Source organism: Chiloscyllium punctatum, chromosome 3 (assembly GCF_047496795.1).
Source record: "Chiloscyllium punctatum isolate Juve2018m chromosome 3, sChiPun1.3, whole genome shotgun sequence".
Classification (NCBI taxonomy): Eukaryota; Metazoa; Chordata; class Chondrichthyes; order Orectolobiformes; family Hemiscylliidae; genus Chiloscyllium; species Chiloscyllium punctatum.
Genome location: NC_092741.1, coordinates 19853054 through 19876746, shown reverse-complemented (window position 1 = coordinate 19876746; position 23693 = coordinate 19853054). Strand labels below are relative to the sequence as shown.

At 40.0% G+C, this 23693-nt stretch overlaps 1 protein-coding gene across 1 annotated transcript in view; it reads right to left on the bottom strand.

Annotated features, from left to right (window-relative positions):
• LOC140456550 (serine/threonine-protein kinase MRCK alpha-like) overlaps positions 1–23693 on the bottom strand; it is a 567354-nt gene that overhangs the window by 54668 nt on the left and 488993 nt on the right. The window contains 4 exon segments of the mRNA XM_072550745.1: positions 6957–7062; positions 7703–7783; positions 11538–11654; positions 20928–20966. Coding sequence (XP_072406846.1) covers positions 6957–7062; positions 7703–7783; positions 11538–11654; positions 20928–20966 — 343 coding nt within the window.

The window sequence follows — 23693 nt, the reverse complement described above, 5'->3', positions numbered from 1 at the left end:
TATTTCTGAACCTGAAAAAGCAACTCAACTTGAGAGCTAAGAAATAGCTCTACAGATGATTGAAGGCTGAGGCCCAGCAGAAAAGTCATACACCAAAGAGCAGATGGTGGATGGAGAAAGTGCAGGTGATCCAACAGTTAGCCGAGAACGACGATGTGCACAGTTTCTTCAGAGCAATCAAGACTACCCTACTGTCCCTGCACCCAGGCACCATTCCACAGCTGACCAAAAATGGAAAGTTCTCATCAAGCACAGAGGAGCACTCAGGAAGGAGCACTTCACAGGTCTCCTTAACAGAGACTCCATTTTCAACATGTGTCAATGACTCCATTCTGTAGCATGTGATACGCTTCTATATCAGCATAACAACAAATCGGTATGAAGCAGAAAAGATAATTCAACAATCAGAGAACACAAGGCATCAAGTGCAGATAGCCTTTTTTAGTAGGGACGTAGCAAAAATGGGAGCAGGAATAGGATATTCAGCCCCTTAAGCTGGCTCCATCATTCAATTAGATACAAAAAGAAACAAGTGTGATGCAGGAAGAGGAGGGCAGAGAGGCAGGAGGGGAGGAATAAAGACACAAGAGTTGTACAGACCTGTTGCAGCCAAGATGGGCCAAATTACCTCTTTCTGCCCCATAAGATGTCTTTAACTCTGTGACTGCCATAGAGTTAAGGGTTTAGATGGAGAGGAATTTGTTAAGTGTGTACAAGAAAATTTTCTTATTCAGTATATGGATGTACCTACTAGAGAAGGTGCAAAACATGGCCTGCTCTTGGGAAATAAGGCAGGGCAGGTGACTGAGCTGTCAGTGGGGGAGCACTTCGGGGCCAGCGACTATAATTCTATTAGTTTTAAAACAGTTATGGAAAAGGATAGATCAGATCTAAAAGCTGAAGTTCTAAGTTGGAGGAAGGCTAATTTTGACGGTATTAGGCAAGAACTTCCAAAAGCTGATTGGAGGCAGATGTTCGCAGGGAAGGGACGGCTCGAAAATGGGATGCCTTCAGAGATGAGATAACAAGAATCCAGAGACAGTATATTCTTGTCAGGGTGAAAGGTAGGTGTAGGGAATGCTGGATGACTAGACAAATTGAGGGTCTCATTAAGAAAAAGGTATAAGCAGGATAGATCGAGTGAATCCTTAGAGTATAAAGGCAGTAGGAGTATACTTAAGAGTGAAATCAGGAAGGCAAAAAGGGGACATGGGATAGCTTTGGCAAATAGAATTAAGGAGAATCCAATGGGTTTTTACAAATACATTAAGGACAAAAGGGTAACTAGGGAGAGAATAGGGGCCCTCAAAAATCAGCAAGGCAACCTTTGTGTGGAGCCGCAGGAGATACTAACAGAGTATTTTGCATCTCTGTTTACTGTGGAGAAGGACCTGGAAGATATAGAATGTAGGGAAATAGAAGGTGATATCTTGAAAAATGTCCATATTACAGAGGAGGAAGTGCTGGATGTCTTGAAAGGCATAAAGGTGGATAAATCCCCAGGACCTGATCAGATGTACGCTAGAACTCTGTGGGAACTAGGGAAGTGATTGCTGGGCCCCTTGCTGAGATATTTGTATCATCGATAGTCACAGGTGATGATCCGGAAGACTGGAGGTTGGCTAACGTGGTACCACTATTTAAGAAGGGTGGTAAGGACAAAAATGGGGAACTATAGACCAGTGAGCTTGATGTCGGCGGTGGGCAAGTTGTTGAAGGGAATCCAGAGGGACAGGATTTAAACATATTTGGAAAGGCAAGGACTAATTAGGGATAGTCAACATGGCTTGGTGTGTGGGAAATCACATCTCATGAACTTGATTGATTTTTTGAAGACATAACCAGGAAAATCAAGAGGGCAGAGCAGTGGATGTGATTTTTATGGACTTCAGTCAGGCGTTCGACAAGGTTCCCCATGGGAGACTGGTTAGCAAGGTTAGATCTCATGAAATACAGGGAGAAATAGCTATTTGGATACAGAACTGGCTCAAAGGTAGAAGATAGAGAGTGGTGGTGGAGAGTCATTTTTCAGACTGGAGGCCTATGACCAGTGGAGTGCCACAAGGATTGGTGTTGGGTCCACTTTTCGTCATTTATATAAATAATTTGGATGTGGACATAGAAGGTATAGTTAGTAAGTTTGCAGATGACACCAAAATTGGAGGTGTAGTGAACAGTGAAGACGGTTACCTGAGACTACAGTGGGATCTTGATCAGATGGGCCAGTGGGCTAAGGAGTGGCAGATGGAGTTTAATTTAGATAAATGTAAATTTAGATATAAAAGGGACCTTTTAACGTAGAGGGTGGAATGAGATGCCAGAGGATGTGGCGGAGGCTGGTACAATTGCAACATTTAAAAGGCACCTGGATGGGAATATGAATAGTAAGGGTTTAGAGGGATATGGGCTGGGTGCTGGCAGGTGGGATTAGATTATGTTGGGATACCTGGTTCGGCATTGACGAGTTGGACCGAAGGGTTTGTTTCTGTGCTGTACATCTTTATGACTCTAAATCTGTGAAGATCAAGGTGATCTACATTCAGCCTCAAGTTCTCTTTCGTACTAGCTCTTCATATCACTCAACTCCTTGATATTTCAAGAATCTATAAATGGCCTCTTTAAATATTTTCAGGTGATTCAACCACCATAATTCTCTGAGGTAGAAAATTCCAGACATATAAATGGCCTCTTTAAATATTTTCAGGTGATTCAACCACCATAATTCTCTGAGGTAGAAAATTCCAGACATATGCTACTCTCTGATAGAAGAAATTCCTTCAAATTCACTTGAGTGGAAGTTCCCTCATTTAGTAACTATGTTTTCTTGTTTGAGATTTCTCTACTAGTGAAAACATCTTCAACATTTACCCTGTCAAGCCCCCTCAGTTCTGAAGAGGAGTCATATGAGATTTGAAGATTAATTCTTTCTCTCCCCACAAATGGTGCCAGCTTTGCTGAGTTTCTCCAGCATTCTTTGTGTTGTTCCCTTCAGAATCTTGCATGTTTCAACAGGATCACACCTCAATCTTCTAAACTCTAATGAATTAAGGCCTAACCTGATTAGTCATCAGCTCCTTCATCCCAAGAATCAGCTGAGTGAATATCTTTCGAACTAGCTCCAATGTCAATACATCTTTTTTCAAATACGGGAACCAAATTTTGATTAATCAAAATTAATCAATTATGGCCTCACCAACAGTTGTAACAAAACATTCCTATTTTTAAACTCTAACTGCCTCGCAATAAAGGGCAAAATTCCATTTGCTTTCTTAATCACTTGCTGCATCCACAAGCTAACCTTTTGTGTTTCATGCAGAGGAACACCCAGAACCCTTTGTGCTGCACATCTTTTGGAAGTTTGCTCCATTTAAATAACAGTCTTTTGACTGCTTCGACCAAGGTCAATGAGCACACACATTCCTAGATTAAACTCCATCTATCACATTTCGGCTTAGTATATCTCCTTAAATATTCCTCATGTCCTCATCACCCCAACATGCTCTCTCTCTCTCTCTTATTTTTGCATCATCAGTAAATTTAGGTACATTAAATTCTGCCCTTCTTCCAAGCCATCAATATAGACAGTAAATAATTGAGGCCTGAAGTGAAATCCTGGTGGTACTCTGCTACTTACTCCTTTCCAACCTGAAAAATACCCAAGCATTAACACAGAAACGTTGAAAATAGGAGTAGGAGGAATTCATTTGGCCCTTCCACCATCCATTATGATCATGGCCGATCACCCTACATCATACCACTTTTTCTCCATGTCCCTTGGTCCCTTTTGCCCCAGGTGCTTGTCAAACTCCTTTTTGAAATCATACAATATCTTGCCCTTGACTACTTTCTGTAGTATTGAATTCCACAGGCTCACCTCTCACTGGGTAAGGAAATTCTCCTAATTTCAGTCTTAAATGGTTTACTCATATCCTTAGACTGTGACCCCTGGTTCTAGACTCCCTGTTAGAGGAGACATCCTTCTTGCTTCTATCCTGTCTAGTCCTGTTAGAATGTTATAGATTACTGGAAGATATACCCCTCAGTCTGAACTCCAGTGAACATAATCCTAATCGATTCAACCTCTTCTCATAGGTCAATCCTGCTAACTGGTAGACCTTTGCTGCACTCCCTCTATATCACAAACATCCTTCGTCAGATAATGAGACCAAAACCGCACACAATATTCCAGGTGTGGTCTTACGAAGGCCCTGGACAATTGGAGCAAAACATCCCTGCTCCTGTATATGACTCCTCTCGCTATAAAGGTCAACATATCAATTCCCCTCTTCACTGACTGCACCTGCATGCTTAGCTTCAGCAACTGGTGTCCAAGGACACTCGGGTCTCATGGCACCTCCCCCTCTCTCAATTTATAGCCATTCAGATAAGATACCTGTCTGTTTTTCTCCCAAAGTGGATAATGTCACATTTATCCACATCATACTGCATTTGCCATACACTTTTTTTGTTACTCAGCTTGTTCAAATCATACTGAAGCACTACTGCGTCCTCCTCACAACCTATACTCTTATTTAGCTTTGTGTCATCTGCAACTTTGAGGATATCACATTTAGTCGCCTCATCTAAATCATTAATATATAGTGTGAATTAAGTCATAGAGCTAAACAGCATGAAAACAGACCCTTCGGCCCAACTTGTTCATGCTGACCAAGTTTCCTTAACTAAACTTGCTCCATTTGCCTGCATTTGGTCCATGTCCCTCTGAACTGTTCCTATTCAAGGATCTATCCAAATGTCTTTTAAATGTTGTAATTGTACTTGGCTCTACCATTTCCTCCAGCACTTTGTTCCATACATACACCAACCTCCGTGTGAAAAAGTTGCCCCTCAGGTCCCTTTTAAATCTTTCTGCTCTCACCTTAAACCTGTGCTCTCTAGTTTTGGACTCCCCTACCCTAGGGAAAAGACCTTGGCTATTCACCTGATCTCTGCCCCTCATGATTTTATGAACCTCTGTAAGGTCACCCCTCAGCCTCCTATGCTCCAGAAAAAATGTCTCAGACTATATAGTCTCTCCTTAATTAACTCAAACCCTCCAGTCTTGATAACATCCTTATAAATGCTTTCAATGGGACAGACTTTAATTGAACCATACTAGGGCTATTTTCCTACTGAATCATATACTTGGGTTTATAGATAAGGATTTAAACTAATTAGTTGGGAGAGATTTGCTTGAAGAGAGCCTTAAAAATTAAAAAGAAATGAGGAAGCAAAGGTACAGAGTAGTAAAGAGGTGAACAGTAATCAAAGTGTGACGGAAATAGGTAAAAGGTGAGGAGAGAAGTGTGACAGAAATTAAAATCAGAATGATTCTTGATAACAAAAAGTTTGTTTCAGTCTCCTTATCTGAATGCACATATGCATTATAGCAAAATAGATGAGTTGAGGGTACAAATAGAAATAAATGAATATGACTTGGTAGCTATTACCGAACTATAGTTCCACGGTGAGAACTGTATTCAAGTTTATTCAGAGTTCGGAAAAATTAAACAAGTAGGAATATAAATAGTATTGTTAGAAAGGAAGGTATCAATGCAGTGAAAAGTAGTGATACAGGTGTGATAGATTGTTATGTGGAATCAGTTTGTATGGAAGTAAGGAATAGCAAGGTAAACAAGTCATGGATGGCATTGTCTTCATGGCCCAGAGAATTGCTTCCCACAATGCTGTTAGGGAACTCCCTCTCTAAGTGCATTGTGGGTGTACCTATGCTAAATGGATTGCAGCATTTCAAGGCAGCAGCTCACCACCATCTTCTCAAGGGCAACTATGGATGGGCCATAAATGCTGAACAAGCCAGCAACATCCAGATTGCCTGAATGAAAATAACAACATTGCTACTGAAGCTCTAAGATATGGCAGAAAAGCACTAAATTACAATGAACGTGTTGAACTGAAGGGTCTGTTTTCATGCTAAATGACTCTATGACTTTTCTGTTTATTGGGACTTGAGCTCTGATTTGTTCAAGGTTGGTGTGGAATACCTCCTTGACTTTGTCTTTTGCTGTAAAGAGTTGGAACACAGCAGCATATGGTGACAGGTGAAAGCTGATTCCTTGGCAAGGTGAAGTGGGGCATTTGTTTATCCCACAGGAAATTCACTAAAAGGCACCAAACAAATTTACTTTTGATGGCGATGCCTACCCTGTGTAAGTTTTAGGGTTTGGAAATCACGGATTATCTTCAGCAGTTGTTAGAAACTCAAAAAAGAATTTATTAAGAAGCAAAAGTATAAATTGCTGAAGGAACTCAGCAGGTCTGGCAGCATGTGTGGAGGTCTTTTTTCTCTCCATAGATGCTGCCAGATCTGCTGAGTTTCTTCCACAATTTCTATTTTTATTTTAGGTTTCCTGCATCTGAATCTGGTGTTCTCTGTTTCTTTGATTATTAAGAAGCAGTTTAGGTAAGATGCAAAACCTAAATCGATAGGAAAACTATATGATCTGTGCCAGGAGACTGTGACACATAAACGTGTCTGTGGTTATTGAAGCTCACTCTGTTCACCTTGGGCAACTAACAACTACTTAGATTTACACAGAAAAGCATAATCAACATGAAACCAAAGGGGATATTCAGAGGGATATTCAATAGCTTGGTTTTAGCAATGGTCTTAAAGGAGATAATATTGGAGAGATTTACAGGGAATTAAGGGCCCAGCTGACTGAAGCCTGGCCAATAATGATAGGGTGAAGAGGTGGTAGAGGCCAGTATTGCTGTTCAACTCATACAGAACCAAGACCCAAATCAACCAATAAAATCAGTGAGGACTGTAAAATTTATCCAACAATATTACATTTAAAAAGTCTCATGATTAACACTGAACCAAATTAGTTCCAAATATATTGTGTTAATTATGTTGAAATGACAAAGTAATTCACACCTTGAATGACACTGAAAGCAATGGCTGTTAAGTCATACCTATTGATTATTCTCACCTTCACAAGTGCAGCCCTGACGTACTAGGCCAACCATCAGAGATGTGCACTGATTGCATTTTGTTGGTGTGTTAAAGGATTTCACGACAAACTGATGAGCCTTCGGCTGTAAAAGAGAAAAAAAACCTTGTAGTAAGCATCGATAGTCGTTGAACTCTGAATGGCATTTAATGCTCATTGCTCACACTGGAAGCTGCTGGATAACACATGCTGTCATGGAGAAATAATCCAATCCTTTGCTGTCATCAAACACTCCTTTAAATATGGATTACTAGTTCAAACGAGTGTCTCCCTCCAAATCATCTGTGCAAAGATTAATGGACAAATACTGAAAAAAAGTGGTGTGGAAATCCTTTTAAAGCAGGCATGTGCTCATTCATTTAAACAGATGGGTTGCATAAAAAATGTATTTAGTATTCACACTGTACCTTTACAAATCAGAGTTTCAATGCAAAGCTTATGCATTTGTGGATCGACTTCTGTCCACCTCTAACCTCACATGCAGAGTAAAGCCTAATCAGAGAAAAATGCCTTGATAACAAGGAAATCTCCCACTGAACTGACACCCAGGAGGTTGGTTAGTTCCTACAGTTTCTACCTAGAGGTCAGAAAAAAAGATCAGTGTCTAGCAGTGAGAGTGGAGGGGAGGAGGTGGTGTAGGGAGGGGGCAAGTGCATTAAGTATATAAAGGAGCTCAAGAGTAACCCTTGGAGAACACAGCTATCTGAAGTTATAAAGAGCATTACCTTTGGGGTTGAGACACTGGAACCACTGTAGGAGGACCTGATAGTCGGCGTCAGTACTGTACGTTGAGGATTGTCAGTTCCCTATTCAAGTTCAGATAAAGATGATTAGTTTCAATTACTGAGATGAATAATTAATTAGGGTTAATCAGACAGTACAAACATCTTACTTCCTTCACAACTGGTGAAATGTTCTCCTTCAACTTATTGTTCCTTTCAAGGAGGTTAACATTAAATGTAATGGGATCAAAACGTAAAAAATCTGTTGTGTGCAAGTGTTCCTATGCCTAAATCATTCACCCAACTCCTCTGGACCTAAGAATAGGGAAAACTATCTGGTTGAATTCCTTAGATTAGGTGCACTTCACTCAGAACTGGTAGATATTTACATTGTGTAAAATCCACCCAAAAGGTAAAACATAACCATGCATCCTATAACATGAGGTGGCCAGAAGAACATTAAAAATAGCAGAGTTGGTCCTGCCACTCAACATGATGTGGCTAATTTTCTGCATTGGAACATAAGAAATTGGAACAACCCATCAAGTTGCTCTACCATTCAATATGATCATGTCTGATCTTGAGCTTCAATTTCTCTTTCCCATCTGTTCCTAATAATTCTTGAGACATGAAAAATCTGTTCACCTCATTTAGTATTTCCAGCAATGGGGCAATCACCAACCCTCCACAGTAGACAAATTTAAAAAAAATTCACACAATTCTTTAAGTGGAGAAATGTTCCCTCATTTTCGTTTTAAAAGATAGATCCCTTGTTCCCTCGTTCCAAGACTCTGCGTTGTTTTGATTCTTCAGCTAAGGGATGCAACTCCTCTGTGTCTGTCTACCTTATCAGGCCTCTTCAGAATACCTTGCACATTTCAATGGATCACCTTTGAGTCTTCTTAAATCTCGAGATTATTTTACTCAACCTCTTTTCATTGGGCAATCCTTTCATTCCAGGACCAATCTAGTGATCCCCTTGTGTACCACCTTTAAAGCAAATACATCCTTCCTTAAATTAGTTAACAAAATCATTCATGGAGTGAGGGGTCACTGGTTGTGTTAGTATTTATTGTCCATCCCAATGGGGACCAACACCGTGTATGCTTTTTCAGGTGTGGTCTTATCAAAGCCCTGGACAACTGTAGGAAGCCACTCATTAATGTTTCACTACTATTTCTTAACATAGTCAGACTTTTAAAAAGATTTTTCATTTTCACTGTGATCCTTGGTTTGCCATTACTTCTAGAATGTTTATGTACCCACCATGAAGACAAGTAGCAAGTTCCTTTTTAATTCCCCAGTTCGCCATTTTTATTTCACCAGTTTCTGCCTCTAATGAGCCCACATTTGTTTTCACTACTCTTCTCATTTATCTATAAAAAGGTTGATAACTTGGTTTTGCTTCTTAGGGCGCATGGTATTGGGGGCAAAGTACTGACTTGGATTAAAAATTGGTTGGCTGACAGGAAACAAAGAGTAGTGATAAACGGCTTCCTTTCAGAATGGCAGGCGGTGACCAGTGGGGTACCGCAGGGATCAGTGCTGGGACCGCAGCTTTTTACAATATATATTAATGATATAGAAGATGGTATTAATAGTAACATTAGCAAATTTGCTGATGATACAAAGCTGGGTGGCAGGGTGAAATGTGAGGAGGATGTTAGGAGATTACAGGGTGACCTGGACAGGTTAGGTGAGTGGACAGATGCATGGCAGATGCAGTTTAATGTGGATAAATGTATGGTTATCCACTTTGGTGGCAAGAACAGTAGGCAGATTACTACCTAAATGGAGTTAAGTTAGGTAAAGGGGCAGTACAAAGAGATCTGGGTGTTCTTGTACACCAGTCAATGAAGGCAAGCATGCAGATACAGCAGGTAATGAAGAAAGCTAATAGCATGCTGGCCTTCATAACAAGAGGGATTGAGTATAGAAGCAAAGAGGTTCTTCTGCAGCTGTACAGGGCCCTGGTGAGACCGCACCTGGAATATTGCGTGCAGTTCTGGTCTCCAAATTTGAGGAAAGACATTCTGGCTATTGAGGGAATGCAGCGTAGGTTCACAAAGTCAATTCCTGGAATGGCAGTTCTATCTTGTGTTGAAAGATTGGAGTGACTGGGCTTGTATACCCTTGAGGTTAGAAGACTGAGAGGGGATCTGATTGAGACATATAAGATTATTGGTGGGCGGCATGGTGGCACAGTGGTTAGCACTGCTGCCTCACAGCGCCTGAGACCCGGGTTCAATTCCCGCCTCAGGCGACTGACTGTGTGGAGTTTGCACGTTCTCCCCGTGTCTGCGTGGGTTTCCTCCGGGTGCTCCGGTTTCCTCCCATAGTCCAAAGATGTGCAGGCCAGGTGAATTGGCCATGCTAAATTGCCCATAGTGTTAGGTAAGGGGTAAATGTAGATGTAGGGGTATGGGTGGGTTACGCTTTGGCGGGGCGGTGTGGACTTGTTGGGCCGAAGGGCCTGTTTCCACACTGTAAGTAATCTAATCTAATCTAATCTAATTATTAAAGGATTGGACACTCTGGAGGCAGGAAACATGTTTCCGCTGATGGGTGAATGCCGAACCAGAGGACACAGCTTAAAAATAAGGAGTAGGCCAATTAGGACAGAGATGAGGAGAAACTTCTTCACCCAGAGAGTGGTGGGTGTGTGGAATACTCTTCCCCAGAAGGCAGTGGAGGCCCAGTCTCTGGATTTGTTTAAGAAAGAGTTGGATAGAGCTCTCACGGAATGAAGGGTTATGGAGATAAGGCAGGAACAGGATACTAATTGAGGATGATCAGCCATGATCATAATGAATGGTGGTGCAGGCTCGAAGGGCAGAATGGCCTACTCCTGCACCCATTGTCTATTTTGTGTTTCTTTTTAGTCTATCTACATATTGCCATTCCTCATTAATTTCTTGATTCGTTTTCGCTGAATTATAAAATACTCTCAATCTTCAGTCTTTTTACTATTCTTGGCAACATTTTGATAAAACATTGTGTTTAATTCTTCTTATTAGCATTAACTGGAGCATGGTTTATTATTTTTGATGAAATAAAACTACCTTTGGTGAGAATAACCAATCTACTCGAGGCAACAAAAGCCATTTTTGCTGTAAATTATTTTTTTAAATGAACTTGCAATTTGAAATGATGGCTACATACAGTAGCCCTTCGAGCAATTATTATGCAATTATAAATTGTGCAATTACCTGGATTCCCCCGTTTTTTTTTTTAACACTGACCCTGAAGGAATTGATCAAAGAGTGTGTTCCTTCTGAGCCACCCAAGAGGGCATCTGCCAGTACATTTAAAAAAATATGGTTTCCTTTTTCTCTGGTGAAGCTACTTTACTGAAAACAAGAGTTGAAGGGGTAGACTTTATATTGTAGGACACAGACAATGTGAGAAAGAGTAGCACAGCACATGAGATAAATCTGTAAACTGATGACAGTTGATAGCAGGCTTGTGATTTAGAAGTTTACTGACAGTACAGGAAGCGAAGCCTAGGGGAGGTAAAGTGCTCTAGTTTTGAGATGGTAGACTACAACAAATTGCAGCATGCAGGGCAATGAGCTTTGATTTCAACACACTCAAGCAGATGCTGACCCAATGTTGAAATCACGCATTGTGAGGGATGCTGCGAGTGATAGAGAAGAGAGAGAACAGTATCCTTATTCCTGAGACAGGGTCACTGATTGCGAAGAGCTGTGGCTAAATACCAGCATTAGGTTGCTTGCCTCTGCAAGCTTGGCTACAAACAGTTTGATGCCAAGGGAAAAACTATAGAAGCATTTTTCTTTTTGAAAAGGAGACAGTACAAGGACTGCCACATACCCACCTCCACAGGTTCTATATCACTTGCTGTGGATGGCGACCGAGAGCGAGAATATATCTGTGATTTCACCTCGTCACCAGATGGAGAATTGGACAGGTTGAAATTCTCAATGGAATCAATCTAAGGAAAGAAATTCTTTTAAATAATAATGCATGCAGATGACCCAGATTTCTAAAAGAAAAATCTAAACTTAAAATGTAATGCAAAAATACAAGAATGATCTAACTTTAAAACACTTGACCTCCTTTTCACCCATTTCATTCTTAAGGTATCTCCTTCACTCTCAGAGTGAGGCATGCTGCCCATTTATGCCTGTACTATTTTTTCCACAGTAATTCTTCCCACTTTCTGCCTCTCACAAATGCGCTAACCAAGATTAGACAGTTACTGTGTGGAGAGATTACGGACACAAATCCAAGCACTCTCATCTTGCAGGGTGCAAGCACATCCAAAAAGTGAGTCTAGGAAGTGTCACCAACACACAGTATTCAGAGTGAAGCCAGTTTAATAAAAGGGTAAAGAATCTTGTTTATGTTGAAGCTTTGTAACAGAGAGAAGAATTAGATAGAATTCATTTGAAACACTATACTAATCCTAATTTCAAATTGCACAAAATATAAACTGCACAGATGCATTTAAGGAATCTGCAGTAGGCAGCTTGCTGGCATCCTTTATCTATGTTTCCTCTCACAAATGGAATTACTTTTTATTTTTGCAAAAAATTGTCAAAGTTGCAGTATTCCTTTGCCTCGCAACGTTTTGCACTGCAGTGTAATATAGTTAGCTGTTTACCATCAGAATCTACAGCAATACAGTCTATTCCTCTTAGCGCAGTTACTTGGTTTAAAAAGGTGACTGTAGGCTTTCCACTTGAATGGCTATAATCTACGTGAAAGAGTTCTGACAGTGCTGTTAAGTAGGAGACTCCATAAATCTGACCCAGCAACAAAAAAGGAGCAATGTACATCTGAATTTGGATTGCACGTCACTCTCAGCAAAAAAAATGCTTGCTGTTCCACTTTACTTCTAATATTAATTTGAACTACAAGAAATTGTGAACTTTGTTCAAATAAACAATGACTGAATTAATAGGAATAGATTGTAAACTACAACTTGACACTGTACAAATTATTATAATCAGAGAGAGAAGCACTAATCTGAAGGACACCATTTGATGCAATTTACATATCTTTTCACAAAATCTTCAGACAGAAATAATTTTTACACCTCCTCTGAAGGTACAGAGTCTTGTTGGGATCCAGCTTCTAAGCTATCAATGATCAGGTGGCCTCACTCCCAAATTGTTATTCTTCATGTGCCATTTGAGACAGCATTGGAAGTTGACTAGGAATGGCAGCAACCTGACATTCACATACTTTTGCTAGGCTTTTAAATTTCTATCAGTATCCTAATTGTTACTTTTTAAAAACATTTAAAAACTACAGTAATTCATTACCAATTAAAATATTCAGTTATCACTGGGGCTGGATTGATTTTGCAGAGAAGTAGAAACAAGCTAGTAGATGATGAAAGGAATACTGCAACTTCTGTCTTAGGGATAAATGTTGGTATTTTGTTGACCAATTTGCTTCCTCCATCCCACTTCCCATTCAAGTACCATTCAACCTCAGCTGTACCAAACCAAGCCCTGTGTTTAACTTGCAATTCACTGACTACTGCAAAGGTCTCAACAGCACAATCGCCATTTTGGAAAGAGAAGCCATAGTTGACAACAAGAATGAAACAGCAAGATAGAAACACTTAGACAACAAATTGTGAAACACCGAGTTGGCCCCAAAAACAGACATGAACATTAATATTAGGATGACTCATGGTGAGTTGAACAATATGTTTTCTAAGATAGAATGTTTAATAATCATGTGAGCTTCATGGCCTGAAATGAATAATGCAATATTCTACTGCTAAAGTATGACTGCATTTAAATCAATGCAAGATCAAAGCTCAAACCTGTCCAAGATACAGGCACTGGAGTTTAATTACTTTTCAATAAGGAAAAATTGTTTTGTGGGATTCGTAAATTTTCAATGCTAGATTATTTCATAGCGATGGCAGCCATTGTTGCTCTGATTGCAGTGACATAGGGGTTGCAATGTACTGTGGCGCAGATGCTTTGATTCACTGCATCACAGACACTCTGAGGCAATATGTCATGGGGACTAAGTCATAGCATGCTGAAGCCATAATATAATAGAATTCACCATTAAAATCGCAAGTGATGCGGTTGATCCTCAGTTGAGGGTCACAAAGGAAACTACAATGGCATAAGGCACAAGCTGGTTATGATAAACTGGGGGACATTTTAAAAGGATGATGGTGGACAGACAATGGCAAACATTTAAAGACTGCATGGATGAACTGCAATAATTGTTCATTTCTGTCTGGCACAAAAGTAAAACAGGAAAGGTGGCCCGACCATGGCTAACAAGGGAAATTAGGGATTTGGAAATGGCACTCAAATTGGCCAAAAAAAACCCCAGTAGATCGGTACATCAGTTTAAATTTTAATAAAGGAGGACAAAGGGATTGGTTTAAGAATAGGGAAATAGAGTATGAGAGAAAACTTATGGGGAACACACAAAACAATTGCAAAAGTTTCTGTACGTAAGTGAAGAAAAAAGATTAGGGAGGACAAATGTACAAGTCTTACAGTCAGAAACAGGGAAAGTTATCATAGGGAACAAAGAAACAGCTTATCAACTAAATACATATTTTGGCTTTGTCTTCGCACAGGAGGACACAAATAAAAACCCAAAATGTTGAGAAGCACAGGGTCGAGTCAGAGGGAGCAACGGAAGGAAACCAGTATTAGTGAGCGTTGGATTAGTTGCTGAAATTAAAGACTGGTAATTTTTCAGGGGCCAATAAGCTACAGCTAAGTACTTAACGAAGTGGTCCAACAAATAGTGGATGCATTGGTGATCATCTTCCAAGATTCAATCGACTCTGGGACAGTTCCTATGGATTAAAGGGGTAGTTAATGCAACCAGCTAATGCAACCCCATTAGCTTAGAAAGGAGATCGAGAGGGAATAGGGAATTAAAGACCAATTAGCCTGACATTGATAGTAAGGAAAATGCTAGAGATCATTACAAAAGCTTTAATAGCAGAGTACACAGAAAACAGTGACAGGATCAGAAAGAGTCAGCATGGATTTACTAAAAGGAAATCACACTTGACAAATCTACTGAATTTTTTAAGGATGCAATGAGCTGAGTTAATAATGAATGGTAGATCCCTACGTAGCACTTTGGAACAAAGGGACCTTGGTGTGTCAGCACAGGTAGACAGGAATGCACAAGGGATGCTTGACTTCATGAGTTGGGACACAGAATTATAAGAGTTGGGGAATCTTGTTGCAACATTATAGAGCATTAGTTATGCCACAGTTGGAATACTGTGTGCAGTCTGGTCGTTACACTATTAGAAGGACTTGATTACACTGGAGAGGGTACAGAGAAGATTCACGAGGATGTTGCTTGAGATGGAAAATCTCTGTCATGAGGAGAGACTGGGCTGTTTTCCTGGAGCAGAGGAAACTGAGGTGAGGTCTGATTGAGGTATACAAAATTATGAGAGGCGTAGATAGGGTAGACCACGGGAATCTTTTCTCCATGGCAGATGTTTCTGGAGTATGTTGCCTGAGAGGGTAGTGGAGCCAAGCACTTCTGCAACATTCAAGAAGCATCTGGACAAGAACTTAAAATTGCCAGAGCATAGTAAGCCATCAACTTGTGTAGACAAACCAGATTAATATAGTTTGGTGTTTGTTGGTCAGCATTGACATGGTGGGCTGCAGGGCCTGCTTCTATGCTGCATGACTCTATAACTTTTCAAAGAAAGGCCCACTAACCGGGATGAATACATTTCTTAAACAAACCACTGGGAGTCTCCAATGACAATGCCAACTGAGTTAAAATTTACCAAAGAATTGCAACTATCAGCTGTGATTTCTCAATCAGTTATCAGAAATGGCTGATATAACCCTGTGGCATTGCTAATATTCCAGGACTCTATTGGAATCTCTCGAAGTTAATGTTAGTTTTCTGGATGCTGCTGCAACCAAACTAGTAGCAAGTTCAGAGATGCATTTTATTTTATTACTTTTTTTTGGAGTATTTTCTTTGTTATAACAAATATTATTTGGGTTGGGACTGTGTAAGATGGGATGATGATGCGATCATGTGATAAAACTTCCAGAGTTGGTAATGCTACAGTCAGAAAACTGCTGAATTAAAATGAATGAGGGAGCCTGCATGCTCACTGAAATAAAAGCAGAAATTTCTGGAAACATAGACAGCTTAAGATTTCTGTGCACAACCATCTATCTAAAAGAAAAGGAGCAATCAAACATTGGTCTTTCATTTGGAATAGTTGTATGCATTTCAATATTTACTTCACCAATCCAGGATTTATTTTTTTTTTAAAAGCTGACAGAAGTCTAGGTGTGATTGGACTAATGGAACAGGAAAACAGACCAATTGAGTAACTGGGTAAGATGATGGCTGATGGAATATAACATGGGAAGTGTAAAATTATCCACTTTGGCAGGAAGAATGGAAAAGCGGAGTATCTTTTCAATGATTGTTGGGATTCAATTTGGGTTTCCTTGTTCGCAAATCACAGAAAGTGAACATGCATGTAAAGTAAATAATTAGGAAGGCAAATGGTAAGTGAATCTTTATGGCGAACTGGGGAGTTTGTGTCTAAAACTGATAAAATGAAGTTACAAATCCAGATGGCTTTAGTTAAAGCGCACCTAGACCACTGAGTACAGTTTTGGACTCCTTACTCAAGGAACTATATCATTGCTGCAAAGAAGATGCATCAAAAATTGAGCCTTGGGAGGAAATGGCTGTTCTGAGATTGTGTGGAATTGGCATGCATTTGCTTGAAGTTACAAAAGTGAGGGGTGATCTTGTGGAAACGTAAAATTCTATGGGGTTGACTAGGTAGATGCTGAGATGTTATTTCTATACATGGAGTCCAGAACTAGATGTAATATCTAAGTACAAATAGTCAGCCATTTAGGACTGGGATGAGGAGAAAGTTTCAGGTATTGAGGGGGATCAGATGGGAAAGTAGAGCTGATGTAGAAATTCAGGTATCATTTTATTAAAAAAAGCAGAGCAGGCTCAATGGTGTCAGTGCAAACTCCTGAGTCTATTTCTTTCTTTTACAGCACAGAATCACAGAACTGTTACTGTTAATAAAGCATACAGTTTTCATAAACAGGAGCATAAGGGAAGAGCAGAGAGGTTATGATGAACTTGTTTAAGAAAATGACTAGACTTCAGCTGAAGTATTGTGTACGGTTCTGGGTGCCACATTATGGAAAGGATGTGAATGTAGTTCATTCGGCCTATCATGTCTGCAACAGCCGTCTGTGCAATTTAACTTAGTGTCAATCTCCTGCCTTTTCCCCATAACCCTGCAAATAGTTTATATTTAAACAATTATCCAATGTCCTTGAATGCCTCAATTCAGCCTGCCTCCACTACACTCTAGGAAGCATGTTCTAGATCCTAACGACTCACTGTGTGAAAAATCTGTTCTCACCTTGCATTTGTTTCTTTTGCAGGATACTTTAAAACTGTGCCCTCTGATTCTTAGTCCGCTTATAGGTGAGCACAGTTATACTCTCAAATTAGACCCATGATTTTGAAAATGATCAGATCTTCTCTTGGCCAGCACATCTCCAAGGAAGACAGTCCCAACTTCTCAATCTTCCACATATCTGAAGTGTCTCATCCCTGGAACTATTCTCGCAAATGTCTCCACTGCATTCACATCCTTTCCATAATGTGGCACCCAGAACCGTACACAATACTTCAGCTGAAGTCTAGTCATTTTCTTAAACAAGTTCATCATAACCTCTCTGCTCTCCACTCTTATGCTCCTATTTATGAAAACTGTATGCTTTATTAACAGTTCTCTCTCCCTGTCCTGTCACCTCTAATGACTTATGTTCTCTTTGATCTTGCACAAACTTTAGAACAGTATTCTTTATTTTGTACAGTCTCCTCATGTTCTTTTTACCAAAGTGTGACACCTCATACTTCTCTGCACTGTGTAACTGTCTTTTTGAAATTCTAAACTATCCACTTCAGTGGTAACAATTCTCCCAAGTTTTCTCTGCTAATTTTGAAACTGTCCCCCAGCATAGCAAAAGCTAGATCATTCATATGTAACTGGCAAAAGCAAGTGTCCAATACCAACCCTGGCGAACTCTACTATCTGCCTGAAAAATACCCATTAACCATTAGACCCTGTTTGCTATTCCTCAGCTAATTTTGAATTCATCTTACTATTGTCCCTCTCATTCCAGGCCCTATAATTTTCCTCACAAGTCTGTGTGGCATAATATCAAACGCCTTTTGGAAGGCAATGTAAACTGCATCAACAGCCATCCCTCAATTCTCTTTCTTACCTCTTCAAAAAGCTCCAACAAATTAGATGACATGATTTTCCATGCTGATTCTTCTAATCAATCACATTTTTCCACGTGAGTATTAATTCTATCCTACATAATTGTTTCTAGAAATTTTCCCACTGACAAATCGACTAATCTCTAATTGTTAGGACAATCTTTACAAGCTTTTTTGTACAAGATTGTTGCAATTCTCCAATGTTGCAATTCTCCAAATCTCCCGTCCCTGAATCCGTGTACAAATCCCCACCGTCCACCCCTGAATCCGTGTACAAATCCCCACTGTACACCCCTGAATCCGTGTACAAATCCCAACCGCCCACCCCTGAATCCGTGTACAAATCCCAACCGCCCACCCCTGAATCCGTGTACAAATCCCCACCGCCCACCCCTGAATCCGTGTACAAATCCCCACCGCCCACCCCTGAATCCGTGTACAAATCCCCACCGCCCATCCCTGAATCCGTGTACAAATCCCCACCGTCCACCCCTGAATCCGTGTACAAATCCCCACCGCCCACCCCTGAATCCGTGTACAAATCCCAACCGCCCACCCCTGAATCCGTGTACAAATCCCAACCGCCCACCCCTGAATCCGTGTACAAATCCCCACCGCCCACCCCTGAATCCGTGTACAAATCCCCACCGCCCACCCCTGAATCCATGTACAAATCCCCACCACCCACCCCTGAATCCATGTAAAAATCCCCACCGTTTACCTCTGAATCCATGTACAAATCCCCATCACACCCACTCCTGAATCCAGGTAAGATTGAAAGGTAATTGCCAATGCTTCTACAATTTCCAGTCTCAAATCCTTAAATATCCTTGGATGCATCTCATCTAGTCCTTGTACCTTATTAACAGCTTATTCAATAAATCCTCATCAATTTTAAATTCTTCTAGTGACTGAATTACTCTCTCTGTAAAGACAGATGCAAAGTATTAATTTAACACCCCAGCCATGCCTCTTGCCTTATAGGCAAGTTGCTTTTTTGGCCCTACTCCTCGGTTAATCACTATCTTTCTTTTGATGTGCATATACATTAGTCTGAGATTACTTCTATGTTAGCTGCCAGTCTTTTTTTAAAAATAAGCCCTCTTTGCTGCTTCTATTTGCTTTATCACCTTCCTTTTGTATTCTGCTTGGTTCTCAAATGTACCCACTACCTGACCCCTATTATAAGCACACTTTTTCATTTTAACTTTATATTCAAGGAGCTCTGGGTTTGTTTGTTCTAGCCCTCCCTTTGGGGTAACATATCTTGACTGCACCAAAACCATCTGCTCTTTGAAGGTAGCTCATTGTTCAGCTACTGTTTCTCACCCCAGCCTTTGGTTCCAGTCTGTCGGGCTCAGTTCAGGTCTCCGCCCATTTAATCTGCTCTCTGCTACTCTTATCCCGATTGAATAATGTCATTTTTCTACTAATATCCTAAACCTATTAATACAATGATCACTATTTCCTCTACATTCCCTGCCCAAGGTCAGTTCATTCCCAAGAATTAGATCTAGCAGTGCCTTCTTTCTTGTTGGACTGGGCATATACTGCTGTAGAAAATTCTCTGGAACACAATCTAGGAATGATAATCCCTCGCTGCCATTTTCATCACTACCGTTCCAGTTGATATATGGCCTATTCAAACACACCAAAGATCAATTTTATGGTGTTTACATCCCCCTGTAATTGTCTATTCAGTTCAAATGGTGTTTCTTTCCCACACTAGCCTCCTCCCACCATATTTCATCTAAAGTGATCATCATTTTCTTTCGCCCTCTGTTTAACGAGCTTCCTCTGAAATATATCCAGGCTATTTCCATCAATCGCTGCATTTGGTAATGGTTTCCAAATTCTAACCACAAGTTGGTATAGATGTTTCTCCTGAATTTCTTTTGGATTGATTATTGACTACCTTACATTTTATGAAACCCTTACCCCCTGCCCATCTACTATAATAAACCCTATAGTAACTCCAAAGATAACTTCTTTTTCCAAGAAACTTTCCCGACAGTTGTAACCTCACATTTCTGGTATCATACATGAAGTTCTGTTTCGAAGGTTCTCTATTGCCTCTATATCTGTTGTAAAGGCTGTATCTGTAGCAAAGATTTCAAGGCATAGATCCTAAAAGTGAATCAAGTTTGGCCCAACAGACTGCAGTTTCTGGCTTGTCTTAGTTCTCCATCCAGTAATATGTGCTATTGCATAGGCAAGGATTTGTATAGCAGAAAGCAGGGACTGGTTTAAACTTGTGTCAAATTTAACGGTTTATGGTTCCCAATGTATCTAACCTGGTTTTTATAAGTACTTGCGTTTTAATTATTTGGTCATAGGCTATACAGATGTCTCTAATTGATCTTAATCGAGTTCTATCCTGTGTCTTTAAAATCCATGTCATTTATAGATCAGTCTTTTTGGATGACTCTTGACTTTCGGCATACTTCCAGCAATTTCTGTTTTTACTTTAAATGCATGAAATGAAAATCAAGTAAGAGCAATATGCCCCCCAAGAGATTAGGTATACATTATAATCAGAATCCCATTACCAAGTCCTCATATATTTCACCTTTCCAAAAAAGATTGGTTTTAATTATGTTTACTCATTATGAAATCTTACTGAGATTCATTGTTAAATGAATGATCGTAAAATATTAATTGGTAAATATTGAATAAAAATTCATTTAATTGAAAGGATTTAACAATGTGACCACTATGGCTTCCTGACTGGAGTAATGCAGCATAAGCAATTCAGAATGAACATATGCAACGTGCATTCTATGGAGGGAGAGAAAGAGAAAGAATTCAGGCAGGTAATGGACAGTGGACATATAGCTGCAGCATTGACAATAAGCATTTAGACTGGTTGCAGTGCACACACACACACACACAAGTATATATGTCTGTTATTAAATACACACGCAGTAAAACAAAGACAGAATCTTACACGTCTGCCTTTGCTAGCTGGAACACAGGCACGAGAATGCTTCAACAGAGAAAGGAAACACAAGTTAACAACTAATAAATTAACGATTACTATTTGGATGCTGCCTTACCTTATGTCTTCCCATCCTAAACATGTAAAACAGCCCTTGAGGCACAGTGGAAGAAAAACCTTTCCAAGAAGGAATATTCCACAGCTCGAATCAAACTCTTCAATAGGATGGATTCTCTCTATCATTACCAAAGACTTTTCTTTTAAATTCTTTCCCAGGATGTAGGCATCATATGTAGGAAGGCATTTCTTACCTATTTCCAGTTAGTGTGTGAAAACAGTGGTAACTCAGTCAGTTGCTTGGCTCTTTCACAGCACAGTTAAGAGGCAATACCAGTAGTGTGGAGACTGTAAGGACAGCGTATTTCCTTCTATTTTAGATATTAGTAACCTAGTTGGGTTTTTTCCAATTCAACAGTTTCATGGTCACTTTCCCAATGGAAGTTTCTCTTTCTGTATTTTTTAAAATGAAAGCTGAACTCAATTATCAAAACTGTCATGATGGGTTTTGGCAGGAGACAGTCAAAACCAGGCCTTACTCTGTAACAATGGGACAGGGAGGTAATTAAAGTCTGAGGTGAGAGCAAAGTGCCTTTTACCTGGCACCATCCGCTGGATTTGGATAAAGTTGACTGATACCTTGATTTGTTTATTTTCAGGATATGTGCATTGCTGGCTAGGCTAGCATTTAATTGCTCAAAGGGGACTGCTGTGGATCTGGAGTCACATGTAGGTCAGGACAAGTAAGGCTGGCAGATTTGCTTCCATTAAGGACATTAATAAAGCAAATGGATTTCTACAACAATTGACAGTGGTCACCATCAGTCTAGCCTTTTATTTCAGAACTGAATCATGATCAAGTTCCACCACCTCCCATGCTGACATTTAAACCTGTGTCCCCAGAATATTAACCTGGGGGTCCTGGATTAGTAGCTTAGTTACTTTACCATAAGCCACCATCACAGTTTTGACTTCTACAGTGAGGAAATGCTTATCTCACAATCACCTATCGCTTATTATTAAATAGAACACTTAAAAAAAAGTGAAATATAGTTGTCTGTCTTTAAAAGTGTTCTTCAATTAAAGTGAATAGAAAGAGACAATGGCCTGCAAAATATTGGTCAGCAGGCCAATCCATAATCCATTATTAACACAGACTTATTCAACATCCAATCACAACCACAGGCCAATCCAATATACAATAATAATCACTGACTAATCCAACATCCAATAATAACCACAGGCCAATCCAACATCCAATAATAACCACAGGCCAATCCAACATCCAATAATAACCACAGGCCAATCCAACATCCAATAACCATCACAGGCCAATCCATCATCCATACTAGCCAACGACCAATCTAACATCCAATAATAACCACAGACCAATCCAACATTCAATAACAATCACAGGTCAATCCAACATCCAATAATATCACAGGTCAATCAACTGTCCAAACACCACCAAGGCTAATGCAACATTAAATAACTAGGCAAAAGTGAGGACTGCAGAAGGGCTTTTGCCCGAAACATCGATTTTCCTGCTCCTCGGATGCTGCCTGACCTGCTGTGCTTTTCCAGCACCACTCTGACCTAAACCCCAACATCGAATAACCCCAGTTCATTCCAATATCCAATAACCACAGGAAAATCCAACATCGCCACCGAGCACATCTGATGATCACTGACTGCTCAAAATATCCAATAACAACAATCGATCATTCAGGCATCCAATAATTACCACTTCTGAAAACATTCGATAACTTTCACCGAACGCTGAAAACATTTGACAACAAACATCGATTGTTCAAAACTTCCGAAAGCTACCACCAACCATTCAAAACATCTGAGAACCACCAGTGACCACTTAAGCACCAAGCAAAGTGATGTATTGAATAATAACAGCAGGAACATCACCACAGGCTGATGTCACAGACATTCATTATAGATATGCATTAAAAAAAACATGGTTAAAAGAACAAGGAGAGTAGCAAAAAGCTTCAGGAGTACAGAGTCAGAATCATAAAATGGACAGCCAACTGAAGTGGCACATTTCAGTAAGAAGAATGAAGTAGATTATATAGATTAAACAGTACGATATTAAAGGGGATGCAAGAACAGACAGCAGTAAGGGGCATCTTTACAAGTCTTTTAAGGTGGTAGGATGGGTAGAAGTTGTTTAAAAAGGCAAACCAGATTCTTGGTTTTCTGAGCTTTATAAATAGATGGGTAGCTTAATAAAGTGAGCAGGTTATGCTGAATTTTTATAAAATACTTGTTCAATCCCAGCTAGTAAAGTGACCAATTCCAGGTATAGCATTTTAGGAATAAAGTTAAAAATCGCACAACACCAGGTTATAGTCCAACAGGTTTACTTGGAAGCACTAGGTTTTGGATCACTGTTCTTTCACAACCACCTGATGAAGGAGCTCCAAAAGCTAGTGCTTCCAAATAAACCTGTTGGACTATAACCTGGTGTTGTGTGATTTTTTAACTTTGTCCACCCGAGTCAACACTGGGTCCTCCACATCGTTTTAAGGGGCGATGATTTCCTAGAATGGTACCATGGATAAGGAAGATCAGTTACATGTAGAGGCAAGAAAAGCTGGGATAGTTTTCCATGGATTGAAGAGAGATTGATACAGATGTTTCAAATCATACATGAAAAATATTGTTCTTGGATGATATATTTTAGAACATAACTTTTTGCAATGA